Raw genomic sequence first — 26,392 nt, forward strand, 5'->3', positions numbered from 1 at the left:
AAAAGAAAAGAAAATTTCTGAAAATAAACCTTCTTACTGTGTGAGAAATGTTATTTTTCTTTAACTGTTTCCTTGATGTTTTCTTTAGCTACTGATAGAATTCTTTTATCCATTTTGACCTACTTAGTGCGAGCTCTCCAAAGGTGATTGAACAACAGTGTTTTATTAAAAAAAAACAAACCACAAACAACTTTACAGTACCATATTGAATAAGCTATCCTTTATTTGGTAGCTGTTAATGCATTCAAGTTTCCAGGCCACTTCTCAAAATCTGGCAATGTAAGCTGACAGCATAATTAAAATACATGGGTTTCTTCCTACTTCAGGGAAAGAGAAAGCTGTAAGGCAGATTTTTTGGCTACTTAACAACTTCTATATTCAATTTTCTTCTGTCATATTCTAATCAAGAAATTGTGCGTGAATATGGGGCAAGACAATCACAGCCAAATCCCTATCCAGCTCATTTAGCTGCCCAAATATCAAGGCTCTTACATGGGTACGTGTACTCTTCTAGAGCAACTATTTTCTGAAGTTTTCGCCCGTAAAGTTGCAAAAGTTCATTAATTCAAAAGAAGGCCTGCATTCGTGGCTATAATGGTTCACAGTCCCATTAATAAACCTTTTCCAGTGGGATTGGAATGGTGAATGAGAGGACTTTGTGTATGTACAACCAGCATGAAATACTGATTCCATGTAGACAAAACAAGACGACCCTGACCTCAACAATAACGCAATCTTCCCTCTGCTTGGCAGAGGGCTTTTCCACAGATCCTGGTTGGGAGATAATATGTCAAGAAACCTACATTTGCAGAGGGAGCAAACTGCCTATAGTGCCAAACTTCAGCTGACTGCTCATCATGAAAAATATTAGCAGTGGGTAGAGGCACATCCTTGATGGCCCAGATTAGATATTGGTACTTATGCTTCCTCTCACTAGTCCTAGTAGGCATGCTCTGCATGCTGGCCATTTTTTCCCTTCTTTTGGGATACCTCATTCCTCCCTGTAAAGAAGCATGTGTTACCTATCAACTTTATGGGGAGAAAACAAAAAAAAGGACTCTCCTTTGGATGACATGCATACTTTTAAAACATACAAATCCTTAAATGCTTCCGTCCCCACCTGGCTTTTTCAAGTCTTTGCAGATCTGAGAGCTTAACCAGGGTGTTCTTTGTTTTTCCTCTTTTTTTTTTTTTTTTTGGGGGGGGGGGTGGTTTCTTTCTCCCTTTTGTTTCTTTTAGCCTCATATGGAAATATACATTAAAAAAAAATACGTCCCCAAACATTTTTCCGTGTCACCTATTCACTGTGGTGGAACCAGCATAGAAAAACAGCCTAGTTTTTCAACAAGCTTTTCATGATCTGGAATTTTACAACACAGTTCAGTGGTAAATTATACAGCTATATGGACAGTAAGAACTCCTTTCTTCTGTTTCTCTGTACAAAAGCTTCATTATTTCTTTTTGCTAGAGAATATGCTAAAGGAGAATCACTAATTCAGCTCAATGCCCAGGTTAATTTCAGAGTCACAACTTTGTAGAATACAGTTCCTATTCTATAAGTATGACCTCCATTATTCCTTCTAAACACTTTGTAAGTAACAATGTTAAAGTGCTTATTTCAATAGGTAAATTGATTACCTTAGCTCTGCATAATTGCTTTGCCATGATTACTTACTATATCACCAATCTTCATGTCATTTACACATTTCATCTTAAATGATTTGTGTTTACTTGTATATAATCAAGAAAAGTATTGAACAGTTGGCCTTAGAGTTTTCTCTGAACTTCTGTGGAAACACCTTTATACCGTAATGATAAATGCTTTTTGAGATCAACCAGCTAGATCTTAATCCATTTAATTTGGACTGTATTGATATTGTGTTATTATTTAAAATTAGAAAGTCATACAACGTTAGCCCAAAAGTCAAATTCCATATATATTAAATCCCTGCATTTATGTCTACTAACCTCAAATAATTAAATCATGGTTTTATCTATTTTTCCATTAAAAATATTTGACTGCTATTAGCATTTGGGTTTTTTACTTAATTCTTGTTACTTGACTCTTCTATCTACTTTTCTATTGTTACAAGCAGACCTGATGTCAGAGTAACTACTTCAGCAGTTAGCAGGAGTATTCATTGGCTGTGCTTGAGTATTAAGTATTTGCAAAGCTTCAGGAAACAGATGCACTAATAATAATTATGAAGAACATTTAACAAGTTATTCCTAGATGTTATCACTTTCCTTAGCTGCTACTGGACTGAAAAAACTTTTTTGGTCATCCTGTAATTGAACATTACCCTTTTCCTTTACAAACAGCACTGAAATACTATTGCAGTTAGCTGTTTTACTAATCTGTCTCCTACAGCATTCTCTCCTCAATCCCTTTAAGTTTTCTTATCAATTTGCTACATTTAGTAAACAAAAAGCTATATGGTTAAAGAACTATTCCCCCCTTCAGTGCAACTTCCCACATTCCTGATAAATTTCCTACTAATTTCTACCTTTTCTTTGTCAATTGAAACAGTGTAGGTTTATATGTACATTTGTTTTATTTCTTTACCGATGAATTACAACAATTTGACTCCTAAGTAATCTGTGTAAAAACATTGTACTTTTTCTTGTCTAAATTGTGTTCAATTTTCCCTAATTTTGGCATTTTAAGAACCAAGTATATTATCAGACTGGGACCATAATCTGCTTGTCTAAATTGAATGTTAGAAGGCCACAATCACTCCTAAACACTAACTTTGGCTGAATAAATTATTTGGTTTTATTCAAAGTACAGAATTAGCTATATTAAAGGCAAACTCATTTACAATTATCAGACAATTTATTTCAAAACTTTAATGATGTGGTCATTGCTTCCATGAGATCACTGACAACACAGCAACCCAAGTCATATTCTCCTAATAACAGATTTTTTTTTGCAGTCTATATAGTTTAACAATCATTTATTGTGTGACTAAATCCATTTGTTTATAACCATGTATGTATAATGACTTGCTTTGTTCCACCCAAGTAAAACTTTCATGTATAGAGACCTACAAATATAGTCAGGTTTTCCCTTGAAAATTCACAGAAAAGAGTTAAATACAGATTCAGTACAAAAAAGATATTCCTTGTTCCATAGCGAGTACTGAGTCTCTAGTCTCAATGAAAAAAAGAAATATAAGTTAAGGCTAATTTATTTCAGGTTAATTTGTTGAAGACTGAAGAAATTTTTCTTCTCACCTCATCTACACAATTCTATAGAATTATGTCTGAATGAACCAAAAGGTACCTAACCAAACAGTCTGGTCATAATTTATTAAACCAACAAAATATTTGAACATGACAAATGAATAAGACATTAAAATCTGTACCCTGTTGAGTACTGTGCACCTTAGGTACACAGAATGAGAAGGCAGAAAGCTAGCAATCTCCTGATTTGGCAACTTGCTTCTTTGTGTCTACATGCAATGGAAAGATACCAGATGTAAAGCTATGAGCATTTCTAATGTGTGCACACACTACAAGGAAATGTGAAGGAAATAATAACCCTAAAAAATGTGTGCTAACATGGTAAATACAACTTTATAGCACATGAAAAGAGCCAAACGGAAAAAGTTTTTAACATTTTTGGGAAGACCAATATACTCTTTGACGAGAACTCATGTGTTAGTTAAGATTCTAAGAGCGCATATTACTTCAAATTAAGGCAAGTCCTTACACACTATAAAATTTTCTTTACTATCACAATTTCATTCAAAACAGAAGTTCATGCTTATCAAATTTGTACACTAGGATAATAGGTTGGAGTATTCCTTCTTCACTGTAGAGTTTCTATCTATAAGTACATTCCAAATGTTCCAGTAAATCATGGATATCCAAGACTGGAAATGCTTTTGGCAGTACTAAATATTCTTAAGATTTAATATACATATTTATCAATTATATGCATTGATATAAAATATAATAATTAAATATATGAGGGGAACTTGATGTATTTGAATGGCTCTAAACAACAAGTACAGTTCTTATTGTCTGTATTAATGTTGAATTTTTAAGATTAGATTGTGACCTAAGACACAATATTTCAGTGAGGTCTCCCAGGACTGCACCTTTGAATCAGTTTCTTTGTTGTTTCCTATTGGGTTATAATTAAACAGAAGTCAGTGGCCATAGAAGTTCCTTCTTCCGTTGGCTGATATAGCACCTCTAGCCTCTGCATGCTCATGTTTTCAGACAGCTTGCCAATGGGTGTGAAGTTGAGCTTCATAACTTCTTTGAACTTAGACTACACTGTGGATCATGACTGGTTTACAAACACTAGACAAAGATGATTTGAAACAGTAATGTATGCTCTTGGACATCCAAACTGATTTCATTTAAATCCAGACTTTAGCTGGTTTTAAAACCATAATTTTAAAACAGAGTATTATTTTAGGTATGTCAACAAGATGGATTTTGTTTAACTAATAACACCATATTGCCACATATTAATAGAATCTTTCCTAAATTTATTTATTCCTCCTTAGCATTAGAACTGTGATGTTAAGACCAAGAACTTTGCTGGTATGCTGGGGGAAAAAAAAAAAATACTGTCTTTATTATGTTATTGACAGGCATGACTGATTTCCTGGATACTTGCCTGATGAGGCTGATGACTGAGTTTTTTTGGTATTTCAAAGTTAATTTTTATCTTTTTAATGTTCAATGTACTTACATGTATTTTTTAACATGACCTTTGAACACAATTACTTATTACAAGTAGGCCACAAACACAAAGAAGTCAAATGTGATATGTCTTGACAGTTTAAATTATTTTTTTTTTTTGGACAGATTTTACATAATCTAGCAGATACTGTTAAAAAGCATCAGAATAGAAGTCCTTCACACAGAAAGTATAGTAAGACTGTTCCCAATGACAATTGGGAACAGAAAACATGTTTACAGTAATTAAAATAAATTCATCATTTCTCATTCCTACTGTATCCTTCACATGAAATATAAGATTTGAGTTACCACTAAACTTCACCTAAATTGGATGATCTCCAGATCTTCTGACATATACCAAGTGTTTAAACCTTCTAGCTGCATGTTAGAAAAGACAAAAATAACAATGCTGTCCAAGTTTAACTGCATTTAACAAAAGAAGGTGTCTCATAATCAAAAAAAAAAGGCTGAACATGTATGTTTAATTACTATATCAAATAAAATTAGAAATGATACAGAGCTTTCAGGAGATTTATGAGGAGGTGTAACATAAATGATAACCTAACAGGCAAGTTTCCTTCATTTTAGTAAAAATTTGGACCATGTGCCAGTTGTATAGTTTGCCTCAGTGCCAGTGAATAAGCATAAGAAAACACTAGGTTCAGTGAAGAAAAAAAAATACAATAATTAAGACTTTAAATTGCCAGAAAAAAGAGAAAACGGTTTCTCAAAACTATTTCCTGAATATCTGGTCCTGCCTTTCCAAATGTAATCTGCATTTACCCTTATTTCCTTAGAGAATGACGTGCAATAACATTCATAAGTTTGCACTTCTTCTATTTGTCCTCTAAGAGAAAAGAGATTATTTATGTTATTATTGTCTTGTTAATAAAAAAAATTAATTTAAATTTTGTTTTAAGAGTAGGCGTAAACGTATGTCCAAAGCTGTCTACATTTTATGCTGGAAAATCACATGAAGATTTTGGTTTCAGTCAGGATGAATCCTTTACACTAAAATTAGTAAAATGTTCACAAATGTCTGAAAGTATAATTTACCATGGAAAAACTTACTGTACATGGCAAAGTTAATTCTTTGACACTGTTTTACTTTCCCATTCTCCTTAAAACAACAAATGTAACTCTCTCCAGTCCCAATAAGCCAGAATATGCTCACTATGTATCATTTTGATGTTGTGTACAGGTACAAAAATGCTTAAAAAAAACTTGTAAAAAAACCCAAACACATCAATCAACCAGTAAAATGCACTTACCCTCTCTTCGATTAAGTCTTGCAAATCCAGGGCTGTGACTGCTAGACAGCTCTGATGAACTGCTGAATGATGACTGAGGCAAAGCAGACACCAACTGATCATCACAATTATCTGCCAGTGAAAAATATCACATTCAGGTTAATACAATGAACACCACTTACTGGAACTGTAACGAAACAGAACACTAGAAGAATATCTGAATCAACCCTGTATCTGAAAGCAGCATATGTCTAAATATTTTCTCTTGCTGTATTATATGTAAAAGTATCAGTACTGAGGCAGCACCTTTTTTTTACCCAATATTTAACAAGACTACCGGGGTATAATTTATTAGGTTCTTCAGCTGGCTGTACTTGCCTACTTCTAACTTAACTTCTGAGATCATAATGATAAATGGATCACAGCTCACTCACTATCATTTACATGAATAGCAACTGATACCTTCTAGTCCTGGTTGTAACATGAAGCTACAAACTCAGCGCATGCTCTTTATTTTCTTTAGACCTGATCCAGCACAGGTCTGTGCAATTACATTTAACGTGCAATCACATTAAATACAACTAGATCTTAAAAAAAAACCCTGAACCAAATGAAATAAAAAATAATCTCATCCCTTTTAAGCACTTTAAGAATGACAAAATGAAAAATCTTTTGCTTTGCCAATGGTGTGCATGTTTGATTAAGACACAGCACAAAATCATTATCACACAGTTATTAGTATGCAAGTCTTAACATCATACAGAATGAAACCTGAATGTTTCAGAAAAAGACTTAACTGCAGTTCACAATCAATGGTGCATAAGAAAGCAAATGCTAATCAATACCTTGGATGTTAAATGCCTCTCCAGCTCAATTACTATACAGGGCATGTGTTCATTCTCCATTTAAATTTGAAAAATATAAATTGAGAATCAATATCTGTTCTAGTTTTGGCTGAAAGAAGACTGACTTTAAAACACTAGAAGAAGTGTAAGCAAGTCTTTCCCTAGCTATACTATGCTGGCATCTGTTGTTTAGAAAATGTGAGGAAATTATGTAAACTATTAGTCTTTATGAAATGGTTCTTTTTAGGACAGACACACTCTGTGGATGCAACTGATAAGTGACAAGTCACAGGTGAGTCCTTCTTCTTATAACTCCTCTGTTTGTCTACCAGATTTCCACTGTCAAAATCATGAATATTAATTAATACAAAATCTTTTCCTGACCCAGTGCTAATTAGGTGTTTCTCCTGAATAATTATGGATATTTCTAATTAGCAGCAAGATTTTTATATGAATGTCTCAAGGGAATTTTTTAATCACCTTCAAAGATTTTATTTTTTTTTAAAGTCGGTTCATTTTCTTTTTAAGCAAAGCTCTTCCTAAGCAGAAGGCTTCAAAATGACCATGACTGCTACAGTTAGAAGTTCTCTCAAATCCTGTAAATAATATCCAGTCACTACAAACAAGAGGATGTATTAATTGCTTTTGATAAGTTCACATATATCATACTTCTACCAAATTCAGAACACCTCGCTTATGTGAAAGTAACAAATAAAATTAATATTTACTTTCATAATTTTTTTTTCCTGCTCTAGCCTTCTGCGATACAAACTGCCGAATTTTATCACTACTCTTTACTGTCCAACCGCAAGCTCATTTTTCACTTCATGATCCACAGATTAGTTTCATAATGGTGAAAGAGACTGTGTTACTTGGGACAAATTGTCCAACTGGTAAGCACAGAAGAAAAAAAAAAGAAGGGAAACAAGATTTCATCTTATGAGCAAATGCATTGCACTGGTAAGTCTTAGAAAAGGATCTCATTCATGAAAGCTTTCTTTACAACACAGAAAAGAAAAAGAGCTTATTAGTCATAAACTACACTAGCAAGAGAAGAATTTGATGCTGCTGTGTTTTGCACAGAGAGCTACTTACACTGCTGATGTAAGGGAGCACTTCAAGTGTCATTAATTCTTTTTCTACTGTCAAAGGCTTTTTCCCCCAAATCTATGTACATGATCTAGAATCATAGACTCACAGAACAGTTTGGGTTGGAAGGGGCATTTGAAGATCATCTAGTCCACCCCCCCTGCAATGAGCAGGGACATCTTCAACTAGATCAGGTTGCTCAGAGCCCCATCCAACCTGACCTTGAATGTTTCTAGGGATGGGATATCTACCACCTCTCTGGGCTACCTGTTCCAGTGTTTCACCACCCTCACTGTAAAAAATTTCTTCCTTGTATCTAGTTCTAATCTACTCTCTTTTAGTTTAAAACCATTACCCCTTGTCCTATCGCAACAGGCCCTACTAAAATGTCTGTCCCCATCTTTCTTATAAGCCCCCCTTAAGTAGTGAAAGGCCGCAGTAAGGTCCCCCAGAGCTTTCTCTTCTCTAGGCTGAACAACCCCAACCCTCTCAGCCTTTCTTCATAGGAGAGGTAATAATTCTGGGAGTCTCTACATTTATTAATGTTCATTTTACCCATGCAGGTGAAGCTGCAATGCTTAGGAAGAATCAACTTTGCCCCCATTAATACATTCAGATTTGAATAAATGAGTATCTGTGATCAAAAACTTCATGGAAAGGCATAAAGCTCTTAAAAATAAGAGATCTCATGTTGTATCAACAGGACTACTACTTGCTAAAACCTCAGAAAAAGGTGCCACAAAAACTACCCTCCAACAGTTATTTATTAAATCTATGATTCAGTCATGTGGGCTTCAAAGCACTCTTTTTCCTATTACTTTGAAGATCAAATATCCTCGAGCTCATCTACTGTTTTCAACAGAAGATGTTTAATTTTCCCTAGGAGTGAGCACATATCTCACTTTACTTAATAGAACCTTTAAGTATGTTAATTGTGGTAATTTAGTCTTCGGTCCATGTGCAAGCTTGTAATTACTTTCAAAAGATTCATTGAATTTAATGAGATTCATGTGACATAGATAAAAAGAGATGTGCCCCTCTCCTGTTGCTGAGAGGTATTGACCATTGCGCTGATGCCAATCATGGTGAACTCTTCATCAGTGAGGATAAGAATAATGAGGAGAAGTCAAATTGATAGATTTACAGACAATTAGATCAGGTTAGTTTCAGGCCTTCTAGCTACACAATATGCAATGTCACTTAATATGAAACTGCTCTGTGGTTGCAGCTGCTGTTATACGCTTCCTCTTGCGCTTCATTCCTGACCAGGGATAAGCTGGTTTTGTTCAGAGAGCTTTAAGCACTTCATCTTCTGTCTACTGCTGCCTGTTTGTAGCTAAGAGTTTAGAAACAGCTAACTAGAAAAGTTGCACTGTTTCATGCATGCCTCTATGAGCTCCTTGAAGCAGTTATTAGCCACTAGTGTTTTCAGTACATTTTGTGGAATGTTTCTAGGCATTTCCACATATTCCATTTGAACAGCACATCAGAGCCACAAAAGCTCACAGTGCTTTGCTTTGCTGAGGTTTTCTAGACATTTTCAGCTGCTTACATATTTGAAAAATGTTAACCCTTCAGGTTGAAATTTTATTGGTGATTGGCCCAGGCTGATTTGTTTGTTTGCTTAAACATGAGTTTTCATCAATAGATTTCACCTATTTCTTTAGGGGTGGGGTGGCGGCATGGAAACAGAATTGCCCAAGGGATTGCCCAAGGGGAGATGATTGCCCAAGATAAGAAAAGAAAAGTCTTTAGGCTTTTGTTACAGTTTCTCTGTGAATGTAAAGAATGATTTATCAAGAAAATAATCTTCATGGCAGGGCTGATTCTCTTCTTGAATTTGAAACAAAGTCTTCCAGTTTTCTGATAAAATTATTAGCCTTTGCAGACAGTGGTTCACACAAATTCAGCACAGAATTCTGACACTTAGCAGTCAGTTGCTCCTAATATACTATTCACGTCAGGCACGTGATGTTTACCTTAACAAAAAACATGCAATGCTACATTTCTTTCCTTTCAAGAAGACATCCCCATTTCACAATTGCAGTTTTTTCATGCCAATGAGGGATCAAGAACAGGAAGTGAGTACAAAAAGCCAAATGTCCTTTGTGCTCACTGACCACCTTGTTGTTGTCCAGGGTCACGGAAGTCTTTTTATGACTGAACATAGAGAACTTAAAAGCCAGACCAGAAGATAAAGGCTGTAGTTAGATAGATCAGAATTTAATGATCGAGGACAGGAAGAGATATAACCTTCTGTTTTCCAAACACAAGCATTTACAAAGATTCACAGCTTGCAATAAACCTGTAATAGCTCGTATGGTTCTTATAGCTGGGAATTATGCTTTCCTTATGGTTTTATTTATTTATTTTTACTTTTTATTTTTATCTGACTTCATGAACTACTTTAGTTCCATACTTTAAGAAAAAGGAGCATGAAAATCACAGGGTAATCTAATTAGTTTTTCCAAAGTGAAATAAAGGACTTTCTTGTTCTTAGTACCCAGAAATCACCCAAGAGTCAACAGCTCTTGTCTTAATTGACGTTAAAGATGTATTGATAATAACTGAGTTAACTCATCCCTTATTCTCTTGGTCTTTTCTAGAAACCTTCAGTCTATGATCCAATGCAAGTGAAGTGCTGTCACTAAAACTTAACTCCTAATTCCTAGTGCCCTTTGAAACCCCAAAAGTCCTTATATTAAATTCCATGATTATTGGATTAAGACTGTATTTTTTTTATAGCTTTCAATTACATTTTATGAGTGTGATTTCAGTGGTGAGACTGTATGATTCAATAAAACATTAGCGTAAGACAAATTAGAACTGTGGGGTGATGGGAGAAATGGATCATTTTCTGTTAGACTCTTCTTATTCCCTTTGAAGACATATAGCAAAATTTATTAATTAACCAAATATGCTGCAGTAACACTTTAAGATCAGCTTGTTCAAGGTGTACCCTACAGCAAATCAAGAAAGTAGAAGGGCATACTTTCTACTAGATAGGCAAATATCTTGTCTATTTTGACTTAAAGGCATATTTCTTATCAAACAAGAGTCAAAACTGGCAAGATTAAGTAGAACACATTCTGAAACATCAGCAGAATCTGAAATTTGTGGGATCTTATGCGCCTTTGCTTAGTTGTATAAACTCAAAATAATATTTTCTAATATTTCTACTATTAAAAGGTCTTTCATTCCGTTTTTTATTGCTATTGAGTTTTGGTGGGGATCTTGGCAACACAGGTTGAAAAAGTTTTTAATGTTAAAAGTTACTAATATATTAAATGTTAATAAGAATGATCTTATAAGTACAAAAAATTAATTCAGTAGGCATAACGGGTTCATTCTGTGAAAAGCAGTGAAAGACTAATGCAATCTGTAATGTAAGCTGAGAGTTTCTTAAGCAATGTATAGTAGTAACATGGCAAGATTTATAGAGGGAGAAACAGGAATTATATATAAGTTTTTATATATTAGACATAAATGAATATATTTTTATATATTTTAATATACATTTATAAATATATTTCTAATTTCTGAGACAAAAAATTATATATTTTAAGGGAACTAAAAAAAAATTACTTACAATTTAGAATGAAAGTATTTCATAGCTATTAAGAACAGATAACTTTTATTATCAGCATTCATCTTTTTTCCATGTAGGTGCACAGTGTCTGAAAACTAATTTTGTACATGCTTGAAACATCCTTTCTCATGAAATATGTCTTGCACTTTCTCATTAGATTATTAAATTTCCACTGTCTTTGGGCTATCTAACAATTTATTTTAAAAAAATGGAATATTTCTTTTTTTTTTTTTTCAGCTGGGATAACATAAACAGAGCTTAGTAAAATTTTTCTTGAGATCAATAAAAGCATCTTGTCATGGTTTAACCCCAGCTAGCAACCAAGTACCACGCTGCCTCTCACTCACTTCCCCCCCGCCCAGTGGGATGGGGGAGAGAATTGGAAAAAAAAGTAGAAATCGTGGGTTTTGATAAGAACATTTTATTAGGACAGAAAAGAAGAAACTAATAATGATAATAATAACAATAATAAAATTACAATAATAAAATTATTGGAATATGCAAGTGATGCACAATGCAATTGCTTACTACCTGCCAACCGATGCTGAAGTTAGTCCCCAAGTGGCAATCCCCCCACCCCCACTCTCCCCAGTTTATATACTAGGCATGTCATCCCACGATATGGAATACCCCTTTGGCCAGTTTGGGTCAGCTGTCCTGGCTGTGTCCCCTTCCAACTTCTTGTGCCTCTCCAGCTTTCTTGCTGGCCTGGCATGAGAAGCTGAAAAATCCTTGACTTAGTATAAACACAACTTAGCAACAACTAAAACCATCAGTGTAATAGCAATATTATTCTCATACTAAATCCAAGACATAACACTATACCCGCTACTAGAAAGAAGATTAACTCCATCCCAGACAAAACCAGGACACATCTTTACCAAAAGTCAGAGTATTTCAAATGCCTTATTACCAGAAGAATGTAGAAATAATTTTTCTTTCTCCTAAACTAGCAGAATCAGACAGAATTCACACAGAAGGGGGAAGAGATTGTTTGTTTGTTCAATGATACTTCTAACTTTGATTTTAAATCAAACTTTGCTCAAAAGCAGAGGTTTTCCATTGGATTACTTTTCACCCAAGAAACAAACTTGCCATACTTAAAGCTAGAAAAGAAAAGAACACTTCCATTTTTTTAAAGGCAAAACTTATACCAAAGTGTTTCAGAGAGAAATAAGGCATATAATTTTAGTGCCTAAAAAAATAAATAAATTAAAAAAAAATATACAAATTCAATCCAGGACTCTGGCAATGAAATTAAGGGAAGGAAAAGTCATATTCAAGGAAATTCCATCAACTGTCACTGAGACAGCCATCTTTATAATCACATTAAACAAAGCAAACTTAAACAAACAACTAATAAAAGTTCTTCATGTTTACAAAGATACTACTCACTCTAACAATAATATAAATAAAAAGATAGACTCACAATTTTTTTTTAAGATATTTGAAATGATATATTTTTAACTAAGGCTTTTCCAGATCAAAGGAAATTACATATGTAAGATTCATCTTAGAACCAAAACTTTATGAACTGTCTTTTCCTGGATGTTAATCACTTTACGGAGTGTCTTTACGGAGACCTTTACAAATGGGTAGCATTCGTCTGAGTCTGCAAGATTCTGCCCACAAAACACTGCAACGCTGAATCCCCTTGACTTCACTTCGGCTCTAGTCCTACAGCTACGGTCCGCCACTGATTCCCAGCCAACTTTTTTACTGCAACAAACATGATATTATATATAATTCTATGTTTATATAAAACTAAATCAACAAACCACTCACTGGAAACAGGTTATTAACGCTCTTTTTTTATCTATAGATCTGCTTATGTGTTAAAAGATTAACGCCCTTGCAGGACAAAATTCTACTTGCTGCTAGGGTGGGGGGGAAGGAGAGGGAATGGCGTTTAGGGGAAAATAATTATAGGTAAGAATGTCTGAGCTGTAAAAGCCTCATGATTTTACTACTTTCATCAATATCTACTTTTGTATTACTGTCACTATATTGGCATAGTGAAATACTTCCTTGCAAGAGAAGTGTTAAGATTTCACAAGTAACTTCCTGTACACAAACCCCAGAAACATAATTACTGATTAAGAGACCTGTGCAGCTGGTTCATGCTTCATCACACTGGATTTGAGAGAATCATTGTCAGTCACTGCATCTCAGCTAAAGTAAGATCATTTTTAAAGCATCTCTGACAACATCACATGCAGTTCTTTAATGAGACTTTAACAACTCTGGTTATCTTTTCAACTACAAAGCACTTGCCTTCCTCTCCTAAAGCTAAGGCTTCAGAGGAAGGAACAATAACATGAAAACTCTTCTGGCAGGTACTAGAGAGAGATAATTTGGAAGCGGTTCATTTGGATGAAAAATAAAAACCAAGAGGGAAGCTCCAAGGTGAAGCAATAACAGGCACAGCACTAGTGACTTCCCTTGATGCTTTGGTCAAAGACAGGAAGGGAACTAGTTAGTTAGTATTCTGGCCCCTGACAATCACCTCCAAAGGCACAGTGCTAGGTCTGCTCTGCTTGAAAGCATCTGGCACAAGCAATTAAACTCAAGAGGTCTGAGAATGCTGAGGGCATTACAGATAAAATACTTGTTATGGCACTGCAGGAAGAGGAAAAAAGAAAGTGCATACACTTATTAGTATCAGGATGAAAATTATCAATACCAAACTAACTCCACTTACAGACTATAAAAATTGTCCCAGAAACAGAAGAGAAAGCCAATAATTTGTACATACACACACAGAATCTAATTATATTTTACAATGTTGTAAGTTCACCTTTTTCTTCATAATTTTATATATTTAAATATCATTACTGATAGGAAATAATACCTTTTTTCAGAGATAAGATTTCAAAGATAAAATCTTAAATCTAGCTTCAGCTGTAAGCCTTTGGATGTTGTTATTTTGTCTCCATATGAAGGAAAAATCTCCTGTCTTCACTATCAGTTATATTATTTCAAGTGTATGTTTATACAGATGATGATCAAGTCAACTCTCCAATTCTTTAGTAAGACAAATTCCTTTAATCTTATTCTGTGAGCCTTATTTTCCAGCCTCTGCATCACTTTGCAGGCTTACTTTGAGCAGTCAGTATTTGCATATCTTTCTTTAAGGGAAGCTACCAGCACAGAAATCGGTAGCAGAGGTCAGTGCTGTGCGCTGAAAGCAAACTGATTCCCAACTTCTACTCACTATTTCCTTTGTTCAAGTACTTTCATACACTGTATTTGTGAAACCTTTGCCCATTGCATTACACAGGTCTTATTTTGAAGAAGTTTTCCATAATCATCTCTTAAGCATTTCTTAGGTCAGTACTTCTTGGGGTACTTTCCCATATAATGGACATAACCTGATTTGGTAGATCCCAAATGTACACACATACTACCCAATCTACATTTATCTCAATAAGAATCATGGTGTTTTGTGTTGTAAATATGTAAACAGAAATTCAGATCATCCTTTAATGACTACCTACCTCTCTTTTTTAAAATTTTTTTTATTTACATAATCTGTAATTATTATGTCATTTTTATCCTAGTGCATGTCATTGACAAAATAGGACTTGATGAAGTACCCATCTCCAAGGCATTTTTCTAACGAAAACTCAATCTGTTGTTATCGCCTTATTTATAGCTACATGTTTTGAGATTAATGCAACTGAAGATGTCCTACAGTAATGACATAGATTGCAATTCTTTCAATCAAGCCTTATACAGCGATAAGTCACATGATTAAGTTATGCAAGTATATAATATTAGAAGAGCTTTAGTCATAAATTTCTAATCAATGTCATTTAATCCTTCAGATTATTAGTGAAAGTTTTAAGTTCAATTGATCTAAATACTAAAGCCCACCCTGAAGTCCTGTACTAGACTCAAACTCATTTACTATTACTCGTTTGTCTTTATACATCATATCCAAATCTTTATGAAGGTATGTTTCTGCCATTAAAAACTATCACTATCACTTCACTAAAGTCCAAATACCACTCTTTTCACTGACAAATTTGTTAATCACTTTATAATTTGCGAATGCCAACAATGAATAAACTGATACTATGAGCTTTTTAGAATGCATGGACATGCATGGACCGCAAGCAGTGATACTTTTTTTTTTGAATGATTGAGATTACTAAGATCTGATATCGTCATGCATAATAAAAAATGAAATGGACTGTCAATTTCACTGGCATACATGATGAAATCTGACCTCACTAAACAGATGCAATTAAAACCTAAAAAAAAAATTTAGGAAGATCAATTAGAAAAGCCTGTTAAATATAGAAATATATAGATCTTTGTATTTTAAAGGAATGCCTGTGCAGATTCACTAATTTTCTGAAAATTAAAAGTGGTCTGAGCATGGGAAATTTTAAAAAGAGACAATACCTCCATATAAGTTTCATATTTATCTATAATAAATTACATTTGGGTACAACTAAAATAAAAAAAAAATTATGTACAAGAACTTACAGCAGAAATATTACACACTCCTTACAAATCTTGAAGCTTAGGCTTGCATACCTCATTGCATGTCACTGCATGCTACAATGCCTTCTGAATTATCAAGTTTTGCTGGAACACCTCTTTTCTTTTTGGTGCCATTTTTCCACCTGCCCCTTCAGCTGGACTGGAGTCACACACTATTACCTTTTGCATGCTTTGGAAGAAGTATTTTGGGAGCTAACACACCTGTTAGAGTGTTCCAAACTACACACATAGATGAAGAAAGTGTTGCTTTCATCCAGTTACTTTAAATCACATTAAATTCACTTTCAGTTAAGGCAGAAGGGAAAACAAAGTTTGTAAAATGTCTTTCTATGAAAAAGTGAAAGCCCACACAGTCAGACGGCAAACACTAATCGGAAAGACTTCTCTTTGTCTCTTACTTTTTTACTGAACTACCTTGCTGTTCAAGCCTAATAAAGTTACTTTTTCAGACTTTCTACATAATTTCAAGGCTTGCCTCTTTGGGACTGTTTGCCACAGAAATCACCAGTTGGAGAGAGATCCTCTGTCAATGAATGGGCTGTGGTACCCTTCTTTGAGTGTTTCATTAGCTCTTACAGGCAAACACATCTTCAAAGTCTCCAGTGGATTCAGAAAGGCTTAAGTTTTCCTCCCACATCACCTTCTATTCCCTCCTTTACCTGACCACTCTTCATAACTAAAATAATCCTTATTCCACTTCCTTGAATACCCAGATGTCTCTTTGCTAGGCTGGCTGCCACCTCTACTTTACTAGCTATTAAACAGCTCCTTGCTCCAAAGGAATAAAACCCCCTCCAATCTCTTTGTAACACACTGGAGTGTACTACCACAAATGCCTTTTGCACTGGATGGGTTCTTTAGTGTTTATCAGTTCACTAGGGAATATAAAAACACCTAACTGATTAAAAACTTAATCTGTTCAGGGTATGAGTGAATATGAGGTGGCCTACACTATGCTACATCCTAAGTACACTGTAAAATATCCTGCAGGTTTTGGCTATCCAGTAAAGACAGATCATTGAGTGTCCTCTGATGAGTTTAAATATGTACATCCCCTGTCAGTCAGTGATGTCTTTTCCACGTTTTGCAAGAGAAAATATTCTACAACAATATGACTAGTGATGAAATACCATGGTGGATTCCACAAATAGAAAGCCTCACAATGCAGGCTTCACTGGGACAAAACGTAGCAGTTTCAGCTGTGCACAGAGATCCACCATGGTTAAATCTGCTTTTATACACAGGTTTATCCATGTATCATTTAATTCCCTATAAATAATTTAAGTGCTGTATAGCACTCTACATAGGAAAAAATTTCTCTAGGAGTTATTCAGGAGAAGTTTCTCTTAAATTAAAATACAGTTTTCACACATACCTCAGCAATTAGTTACTCCCTAAAATAAAACAAATCAATACTTGGTGTGAAGCCCAGTAGGTATTGATAAAATCCATGAACAGTAAGGAGTAGAAGGCATAGGAAAATTACCAGCCGGCAAGTTCCCACCCCTGTTTCAGAGCACAACGGTGTCCCAGGAAGAAGGCCAAAGGAAGGTATGTTCCTTCCCATAACCCACTAGGTTTATAAATTCACTCAAATCAGCTCAGTGCTAAGCAGTGAAAGTTTCACTGCATGCTATATTTCTTTGGGATGTTTCTCTGAAAATCCCCCCAAATAATTTTCTCTGTTAAACTGAAATTTGGCACAGGTCTAACTGAATAACCAGATTCTACTACTACTACAACTACAACTACAAATAATAAGAATAACAATAACAACAACAACAACAACAACAATAATAATAATCATCTGAATGAAACATGGGGACAAAATTATTTGTAAGACATCTGGATAAATCTTTATATATCAGTCATAACTCCAAAATCTACATTAAACTCCAAACTTACATTAAATCTATCTTTCCATTGCTCTATCAGAGTAAGTGGCATGGAATAAAGAAGCTCCCCAATGTATGTCCAAAACATTGAATTATTCCTTGCACCAATGCACATAGATTTAAATGATGAGGCATCTCAAAATAATATTCTACAAATTTGTTCCATGGTGTGTAGGCATAAATTGAATTTAAGAGTTAGTTTATGATGATAGTATACAATAAGACACAGAGCGAAAGGAAAAAAGCGTTAAGATCAGTGTTGTACACTGTAATATTACTTTTTTTTAAGTAAGTTACTTGTAGAAAGTAGGGAGATAGTTTCTTCTTCCTTTTCTTTTCTCTTTTTCCTAATAACCGCTTTTAATATTAAATTATAAAGCAAACCTTTCAAAGATTTTTTTGAAAGCTTATTCGCAACAGACCTTATTAAAGCACCTTAAAGCATTTCCACTGATGGAATGCTTTCTTTGAAAGAACAAACTTATAATGCACAAAACATACCTTTTTTTCCTTTTTTTTTTTTTTAACTACATTGTTAAGTTACACAGTGAATGGATAGCACAGACATGTCATGTTGAATGGAATCAGATTTCAAGATTTTGTTTTGAAAACATTTTATTCATCGTTTTTTGACAGGACTTGAAGAAAGAGTACCCTAGATACCAAAATTCTTTGTCTCAGGAAGCGATGAGCACAGGATTCTGACTACAATAAAGCTATGTTGTTCAAATTCAAATAAAAGCCACATAATGCCCCACAGGGAAGAAAAACAGTGGACCATAGCCCATTTTAAATTATGGTGTCTTTGCATTATGACTTCAACAGTGATTTGTGTAAGAATTGCCTTGCAATAAGGACTACCATTTTTTTTGCACAAGTTCAGTGGAAGTGGGCTGTGTGCCTGGCAGTGCATTCAAACTGCAGCCTAGGAAGCACAGTGGCATCATGCTATTCCAGGTCAGGCTAGTCACCACTAAATTTAGGAAAATTTAAATGAAACCAGTAAAATTCTATGTGATCATATTCTGAGCATTTTACCTGATTTAAACTGAAAAGTTACATCTCAGCCACTAATTTTCTGCAAGTATGTTATTTACTGCTTTTTCTTGGTCACAATATGGCATTAGCAGATTTATATTCCCTGGAACCTATAATTTTCAACTAAGTTAATTCTCACCCAATCTCATTACGACAATGAAATAACCAGAAACACTTGCCTCAGGTAATAAAGTTACATAGTTATATCCATTTTGATTAAAGATAAAAGGAACAATCCTATAGCATTGCTAATTTTTGTTATTTTATTATGCCTGCAAAGACTTTGGCTGTCAAAAGTCATGTAAGCTTCCCTTTAACATTCACACCAATAACACAAGGCTAGAACTGACACAATTTAGGACCATGTATAACAGCTCAAAGTCATGCAGATCCCCCTAAGCAGGACGAATCTTCAGGTCATCAAATCTGCTTTAAATTATGAAAGCAAGACCAGTTATCTGGTCCAAAACATTATAGTGTTTCCTGTTTTCCCTCAGTAGAGAGTATAAGCAGGACAAAAAAATAAAAGTCTGCATTGACTTCTGTTATGAGTAAATCAGATCTTTGTTTCAATCATTACTTGGCCTTCTGCAGCCGTATCTCTGAATGTATTTTCCATATAAATGGTCCTGCAGTCACTTAATGTACTGCTAGTTTATTCCCAACATGACTATATTTAATTTTTATTTTTTTTTAAAGCACTCAAGATCACAACTAGAATAAAACACTAGGAAAGTTCTTCATTTCAGAAAATTAAGGTGAGATCTTGTAATGCTTAAAGTTAACAAGAATCCACAGGTAATTACATTAACATACAAGACTAAAGAATTTTGGATACATTAAGTACAACTATATGGGGGAAGATTGACTTTATTGGTTGGTTAATAATTTTTCTTCCTTAAGATTACACTTCAAAGCCAACTGTTTGATCAATATAGTACTTCCAAAACATATGAGCACTTTCATTTAAATATCTAAACACAACATGTGCTGATAAAATCCCTTTGAAGGAGGCAACATTATTTCTCTAAATAATTATAGCTGTTTTGTAGCTGAATAGTAAGCTTGGCTCATCTTAGTATGTTTAAGGAAATATGGGACATACCACAGTCGCTTACTACTTATACGTGATGCAGTTTACCACAGGATATACAAAAAGTCCCATAGTAACTATATAAAAATATCTAGCGATAGTGGAGATACTCAGCTAGTTTAAAAAAATAATAATAATAAAAAAAATCAATTCTAGCTATTGATTTTGGTCAAAACTCTTCTGAAAATTCTTACTTTTTTTTTTTTAAATATATTTCTATGTGAACACTACAAATAATTTCCCCTTCTCAGAAAGTTCAAAATGTGAATTCTTTTATTACAAACTTCTTCTATGGTTACTCAGAAGGAAGAAATCCATGCTTCATTTTGAGGAATTTCAGAGTTTCCAGACATGAAAAAATTTGATGCTGGCACACGGCTTATTTTATCTAGACTTCCTATGTTGCATTACACTTTCGATTTGAGGCCTCTTTTTATTTTGTTAGTATGGAAAAAGGTTGCATTTAAAAAGAAAATAAGGTCCCAGCAGTTCTAAGAGGTTGCATAGACTGTAAGATATCAAACTTTTCAATAAAGAGGGATTATAAATCACAGGAGACTACCCAAAGCTAAAACACTACTATAAGAATAAATAATAAAATTTACTGAAAAAAAACCCAGAAAAAATCTAACAGTGGCAGTAGTAGGAAGAAAGTAAAAGCAAACTTTTATAGTTTTCTAAATGAACTGAAAGAAATTATTTCATGTATCAATTAATTAGATCCACAATGATGTACTCTGGAAAAGAGATAATTCTATAATTAATGCCTACAAAAAAAATCTGTTAATAGTAGGAGAACCTTCATTTCAGGTTATTTTTGCATTAAAATGTAGGTAAAGCTGAGATAAAAATGAAGTCACAATGTAAAAATTATGTCCAGTAGGTGGTAGAGAAATACTAGAAGAGGATGTGCTTGTCAAATAAAGTAGTATCTGTCACCAAACTAGTCACCTGTCACCAACTTAGTCTCTTCAGGAAACGCAATGAATACAGTTAACTGATGCTGAAAAATCTATTCACTGTGTTACTTCCCTCTCAGTCCCTGCCTCAGTCCTTCACTCATACCTCTTGTTTTTCAACAACATGAAAATTAAGACGTCACTTTAAAATGTGTTCTACAGTTAGTTTTAATCTCTGTACTAGCTGTCTGGAAAAAGACAGAGTTCATTTTTATTCTTTGTAATTACTTCAATTTTACAATAAATCCAAGATGTATGATTTCTGTATATGTATTCAACATGGGAATCAATTTTTTATTTGTTTCAGATGAGTGTGACGACCCATAGGTTCTACTTAATTCTAGAAAAACTGTGTTTAGCTCAGAATATTTGAAAGTAATTTTATTTCTACACCAGGCTGAGAAAAAGCAGAAAAAAAGTTAGAGTGTACTGGCATCAGACACAGGTTACACCCTAGGCTTCCCTTCTTTTCCCTTTATTTCAAAAGGTAGCAGTAATTGAAAGAGAATAGCCAAGTTTTCCACTCTCACAAAGAGGACAATGATGCTACAACCCTCTTCAGGCAAGCAAATGCACTGAGGAGTTTTCAAAACAACCTGGAATTTGGCAAGCTATCACATCAAAATGATAAAATCTACCAAGAGATGCATGAATGACAGTGGAAATTCCAAACCATCATCCAGCACTGAAAAGGAGGAAAAAAACTTTGATTGTTTAAGACATATTTTCCTCTAGACCATTAGTCTTGTCACAGACCTTGATCCAAAACCATCAGAAAGGTTTAAATAGTTTTTATCATTTACATTATGTTTTATCTTCCTTTAGCTATATGCAGGTTAAATCTACTTTTGATTCCATGGATTATAACTTTGAATATATTAAATCAATGGAAGATTAACAGCCAAATATTGAAGTTGCTTTTGGAATCAAAATGTGTTTGTATTCAGTTGGGGATGTAATTGCCCTGTTATAAAAGCCTGTTTATTTTTTCACAGAAAACAATTCTAGTATTTGTATTCTAATTAAATAGGATTTGTAAACTTCATAAATAGGTAGCAATTCATTGTTAAAAATTTAATGGGTATTTTTATTATTACTAATTTTCGCCTAAGATTTACTGAAAGATTACTCTATTCAACCATACACAATTTAATGGCATCAGTTATTCACTGGAGATTTGTTTTTAACTGATATTATGAGATACTTTTCAAGTGTTTAATTCTGCAGAAAGGCCATTTAAAGTTCGATTTCGAAACAAGAGCTGCTATAAACATACTTTACAGGAGTTTGTGATAAGTTAGCAAGTATTCCCAAAGGCAATAATACTGTTAACTATTTCTAGTTTTGTAAAGACTAAAAATAGTAGTTAATCATTCATTTATCATTTCTATTGCTTCTTGGTAAATCTAGTTTTGTCATAATCCATGAAGGGGTCTCAGCATTTAAGGAAGTGAATAGAGTATAAAATTGTTCTTCCTTTTCCTAAGGAACTTACATAGGATTGTTTTGTTAGCTAAGAACTCTGAGGAAAAGACTCACAGAAGTTTGGGGTTGTTTTTTTTTTACTTGAAGACTTGAATGAAGTGAAATTATGCCATACTGCCACTCCTAAAATTAGTAGTATTCTTGGAAGCATTCTGTTTTGGACAGTTTGCCTTAAGAGAAATGCTATAGTGCAAAGAATTTGCACTATAAAATGGAAGGTAGAACAGTTTACAAATGCAACACTCAGAACAATAGATGAAATGTGCTTGTGATATGCTTGGTGCAGAGGCCATTCAGAAACCAAAGTCTTCTATTCATATTGTTAACTGTCCCAGCAACCCAAAAAGCATGGCCATAGCCAAACTTCTGGCACATGCTAACTCATGTGGTGTACCTTGGAATAAGTGGTGGAGGAAGAAGAGACCAAAAACTTGCTTATGACCATCCTGACAATCTCTAACAGTGTAGATAATCAAATCTCACTGCTGAAAGACTCTCCAGTTGGCATGTAAGTATAGCCATAGCATATAATTATTCTTCTAGTATCTGGACTTCTTCTTGAGCCCCAATTAGCTCACATACAGTTAGTTCAAATATTTCTATATGTTTTTGTCCTGTATCAGGTTAGCATCCTCATATTTCTGATTTTTGGAAGGTTATCTTCAGGAGTGGAAAGGAAGTCTACTTGACATCATACTTGTTTTGTACTTATTTGTTTAATATACATGAAATTTAGAAATTTTACATAAATATACACATATTTATTAATTACACAATTTAAATAATTTTATCGATTCAAATATATGTATATTTATTTAACCCATCTTTCTTTTCTACTTCATCAGTACACCAGCTGACTGCAAAAATTTTCATGGAAATGTGGGGATAAGGTACATATGAACTCTCTCTTGCACATGACTCCAAACCTTATCTACTTAATGCAGGAATAACTACAAATGTAGGGAATTAGAGTACCTTAGAAAAATTGTGATTGTACAAATAGTTATTGTCATTCATATGCAAGATCATTATGGAAAGCAAACAAATTTAATATTAACGTATCAAAAAAAAAAAGTCATGTTTTCATAAAGCAATTGAGTTTCTCAGGAAAAAATTTTTTCCATGGAAATAATGAAATCTTCTTGGCACATTAGTATTTTTAGTGACGTTTAATAAATATTGTGTTAAATGAAAATGGCAGAACATGATCATGTCTGATAATTCTTGTGTGACAAGTATACATCTAAATCCTGTTTGAATTGTATTGTTCTACATGTCAAGAAGGATTTATTAGATTAACAAAATGAATGAAAAAAGAAATGGGAATATTTCTGTCTCTGGACAAGTGACTTTCTTTTCACCCTGACTGTGGATGAAAGGTTGTCGTGGTTTAACCCCAGCCAGCAACTAAGCACCACGCAGCTGCTCACTCACTACCCCCCGACGCCGTGGGATGGGGGAGAAAATCAGGAAGAGAAGCAAAACCCATGGGTTGAGATAAGAACTGTTTAATAGAACAGAAAAGAAGAAACTAATAATGATAATGATAACACTAATAAAATGACAACAGCAATAATGAAAGGATTGGAATGTACAAATGATGTGCAGTGCAATTGCTCACCACCCGCCGATCGACACCCAGTTAGTCCCCAAGCAGCAATTCCCCCGGCACCCACTCCCCCCATTTTATATACTAGATGTGACATCACATGGTATGGAATACCCCGTTGGCCAGTTTGGGTCAGGTGCCCTGGTTGTGTCCCCTCCCAACTTCTTGTGTCCCTCCAGCTTTCTCGCTGGCTGGGCATCAGAAGCTGAAAAATCCTTGACTTTAGTCTAAAGACTACTGAGCAACAACTGAAAACATCAGTGTTATCAGCATTCTGCTCATACTGAACTCAAAACACAGCACCGTACCAGCTACTAGGAAGACAATTAACTCTATCCCAGCTGAAACCAGAACAAAGGTATATATGAAATGGAAAGATCCATAATTCCCAATCTTTGTGAAACAAGAACCTAGAATATTTAATTTCTAGTCAGTTCAAAATTTAAAAAAAAAAACAAAACAAAAACCAAAACCAAACCTTCTTGAAGGAGTAGTTCACATATTCACATTTCTTCTGTCAGATTTTCTTATTAGACTACTGATCTTTGATGCTTAGTTAGAATGAAGAATACAGTGCATTACAGGGCATACACTTTAGCCAAAAAACAAGGCTCTAGTGTAACTAAGAGTACCAAGAGATATTACAACACCTTAGAATGATAAAAATTAACTTTAAGCCATATGATGAAAATATTTCTGTTCAGCAATAAATAGGAACTGATTCAAATTGAACTGATCTAAACCTAATATTTAATTTAAACAATACCAATGGGGGTTTTTTTAATGAAATAAAATTCAAGTTTTAGAAAAGTAAAAAAATAAAATTTCAAATCAGATCCAAGAATGATCTATTAAAGAGCAGTCATAATTAGCTACTGTCATTGTTTATCCTTAAAGATTATAAATAAATTGCCATGATTGTAGAAAAGGAATGGGGAAGTAAAAAGAAGAAGAAAAAACCAACCCTATAAATCAGTTTAAAAATTTGATTCCTGAAGAAAAAACGATTGGCTTCTCTGTCTATGAAGTAAATGTATTATGAATGAAGAAAACTACCTGAAATAGCATGACAGCCTACACTGTATTTGTAATTTATTTCAGGTGATCATTCTAAATCTTTTTTTTTTTTTTTTTTGGTCAGATTCAGCATCTATTTTCATGGGAAATGGAATTGAAGCAGAGCTGGTAAATTCCATCTGAGTTGTCAGGACAATTGTAAATTTCATCCATACCTGTCATCTGGGCTGGGAGGGCTGTTTTTCAATACCAACCCATCAACCTCTGAAGTCAGCTTGCTAAAATCTGTTCTTTTTCATGGTGATTTTAATTATGTTGCTTTGACCTTCTATTCAGCACAATTAGAATTAAATATATCAGTGACAACATGTTTACCCCGTTGTCTTCAGAGGGGGAAGAAAAGTGTGGAATAAAGTACTATGTGATGAGGGAAAAAAAAAAAAGCCCACTGCTTAATACTGTTTCAGTAGTAAACCGGATGCTCTCAGATGGAGATGGTGCACGACTGCATTCATGAAACTAGAAACTGCCTTTGCTCACTTTACAATATTTGTAAGATTCTCCTTCAAAGAAATTCCATAATATTTACAGGAAAAAAAAATAACAGCAAATAGGAGAAAAATCACAGACTTGTATTTATTTACTTATTTTGAAGCAGAACTGGCCAGCAAGATTTCTGGCTGTCATCTTGTTCAGTTTACTTTTCATTACATCTGCTCCAGATAGACACATTTCAAAATGCCAGAGGCAGGATGCTTCTTTTCTGCACTTAGACTTGCACCAGAAGCTTATTCCTTCCATGTTGTTCTGGTGCAACACATATACCAAAACTGAAAGAAATCTGTATCTATCCTGCTTAGTTCACAATACCCTTTACTATGTCATCTGAGTGTGTCAAATTGTCAAGATATTTACCTTCAGAAAAACTCTGAGACATACCAGATGGTGTAAATGAAGCAAAGAAAAGGCTTAGTGGCTGTCTCCCAAGCATTATGCAACCGGAAAGTTATATTCTACTAATTCATCCATGAATTTAAAAGATGTACACGAAGAAAGAATCATACAGTTTAACTTGGTTCCCGAAAGAAATAAGGCATAACAAATATGGAACTATATGTTTACTTACAGTGTATGTGACTATTTTTGTCTCCCCTTCATTCTGTTGTCCAGCTTTCCATTCTGTTTCCTAATTTCAACCAAATTTCAAGAACAGGAGAGGTTCTAAAGATAACGAAGTTCCTAAAAACTTTGTGATCATGAGGGAGAGGGATTTTATTAGTGTCCTGCCTGCAGGCAAGGCTGCCAGATGG

At 34.2% G+C, this 26,392-nt stretch overlaps 1 protein-coding gene across 1 annotated transcript in view; it reads right to left on the reverse strand.

The window, feature by feature from the left end:
• CNTNAP4 (contactin associated protein family member 4) overlaps nucleotides 1–26,392 on the reverse strand; it is a 250,869-nt gene that overhangs the window by 204,189 nt on the left and 20,288 nt on the right. Inside the window, exon 2 of the mRNA XM_075019693.1 lies at nucleotides 5,973–6,083. Coding sequence (XP_074875794.1) covers nucleotides 5,973–6,083 — 111 coding nt within the window. The remainder of the gene's footprint in view (nucleotides 1–5,972; nucleotides 6,084–26,392) is intronic.

Source organism: Buteo buteo, chromosome Z, assembly GCF_964188355.1.
Source record: "Buteo buteo chromosome Z, bButBut1.hap1.1, whole genome shotgun sequence".
Lineage (NCBI taxonomy): Eukaryota > Metazoa > Chordata > Aves > Accipitriformes > Accipitridae > Buteo > Buteo buteo.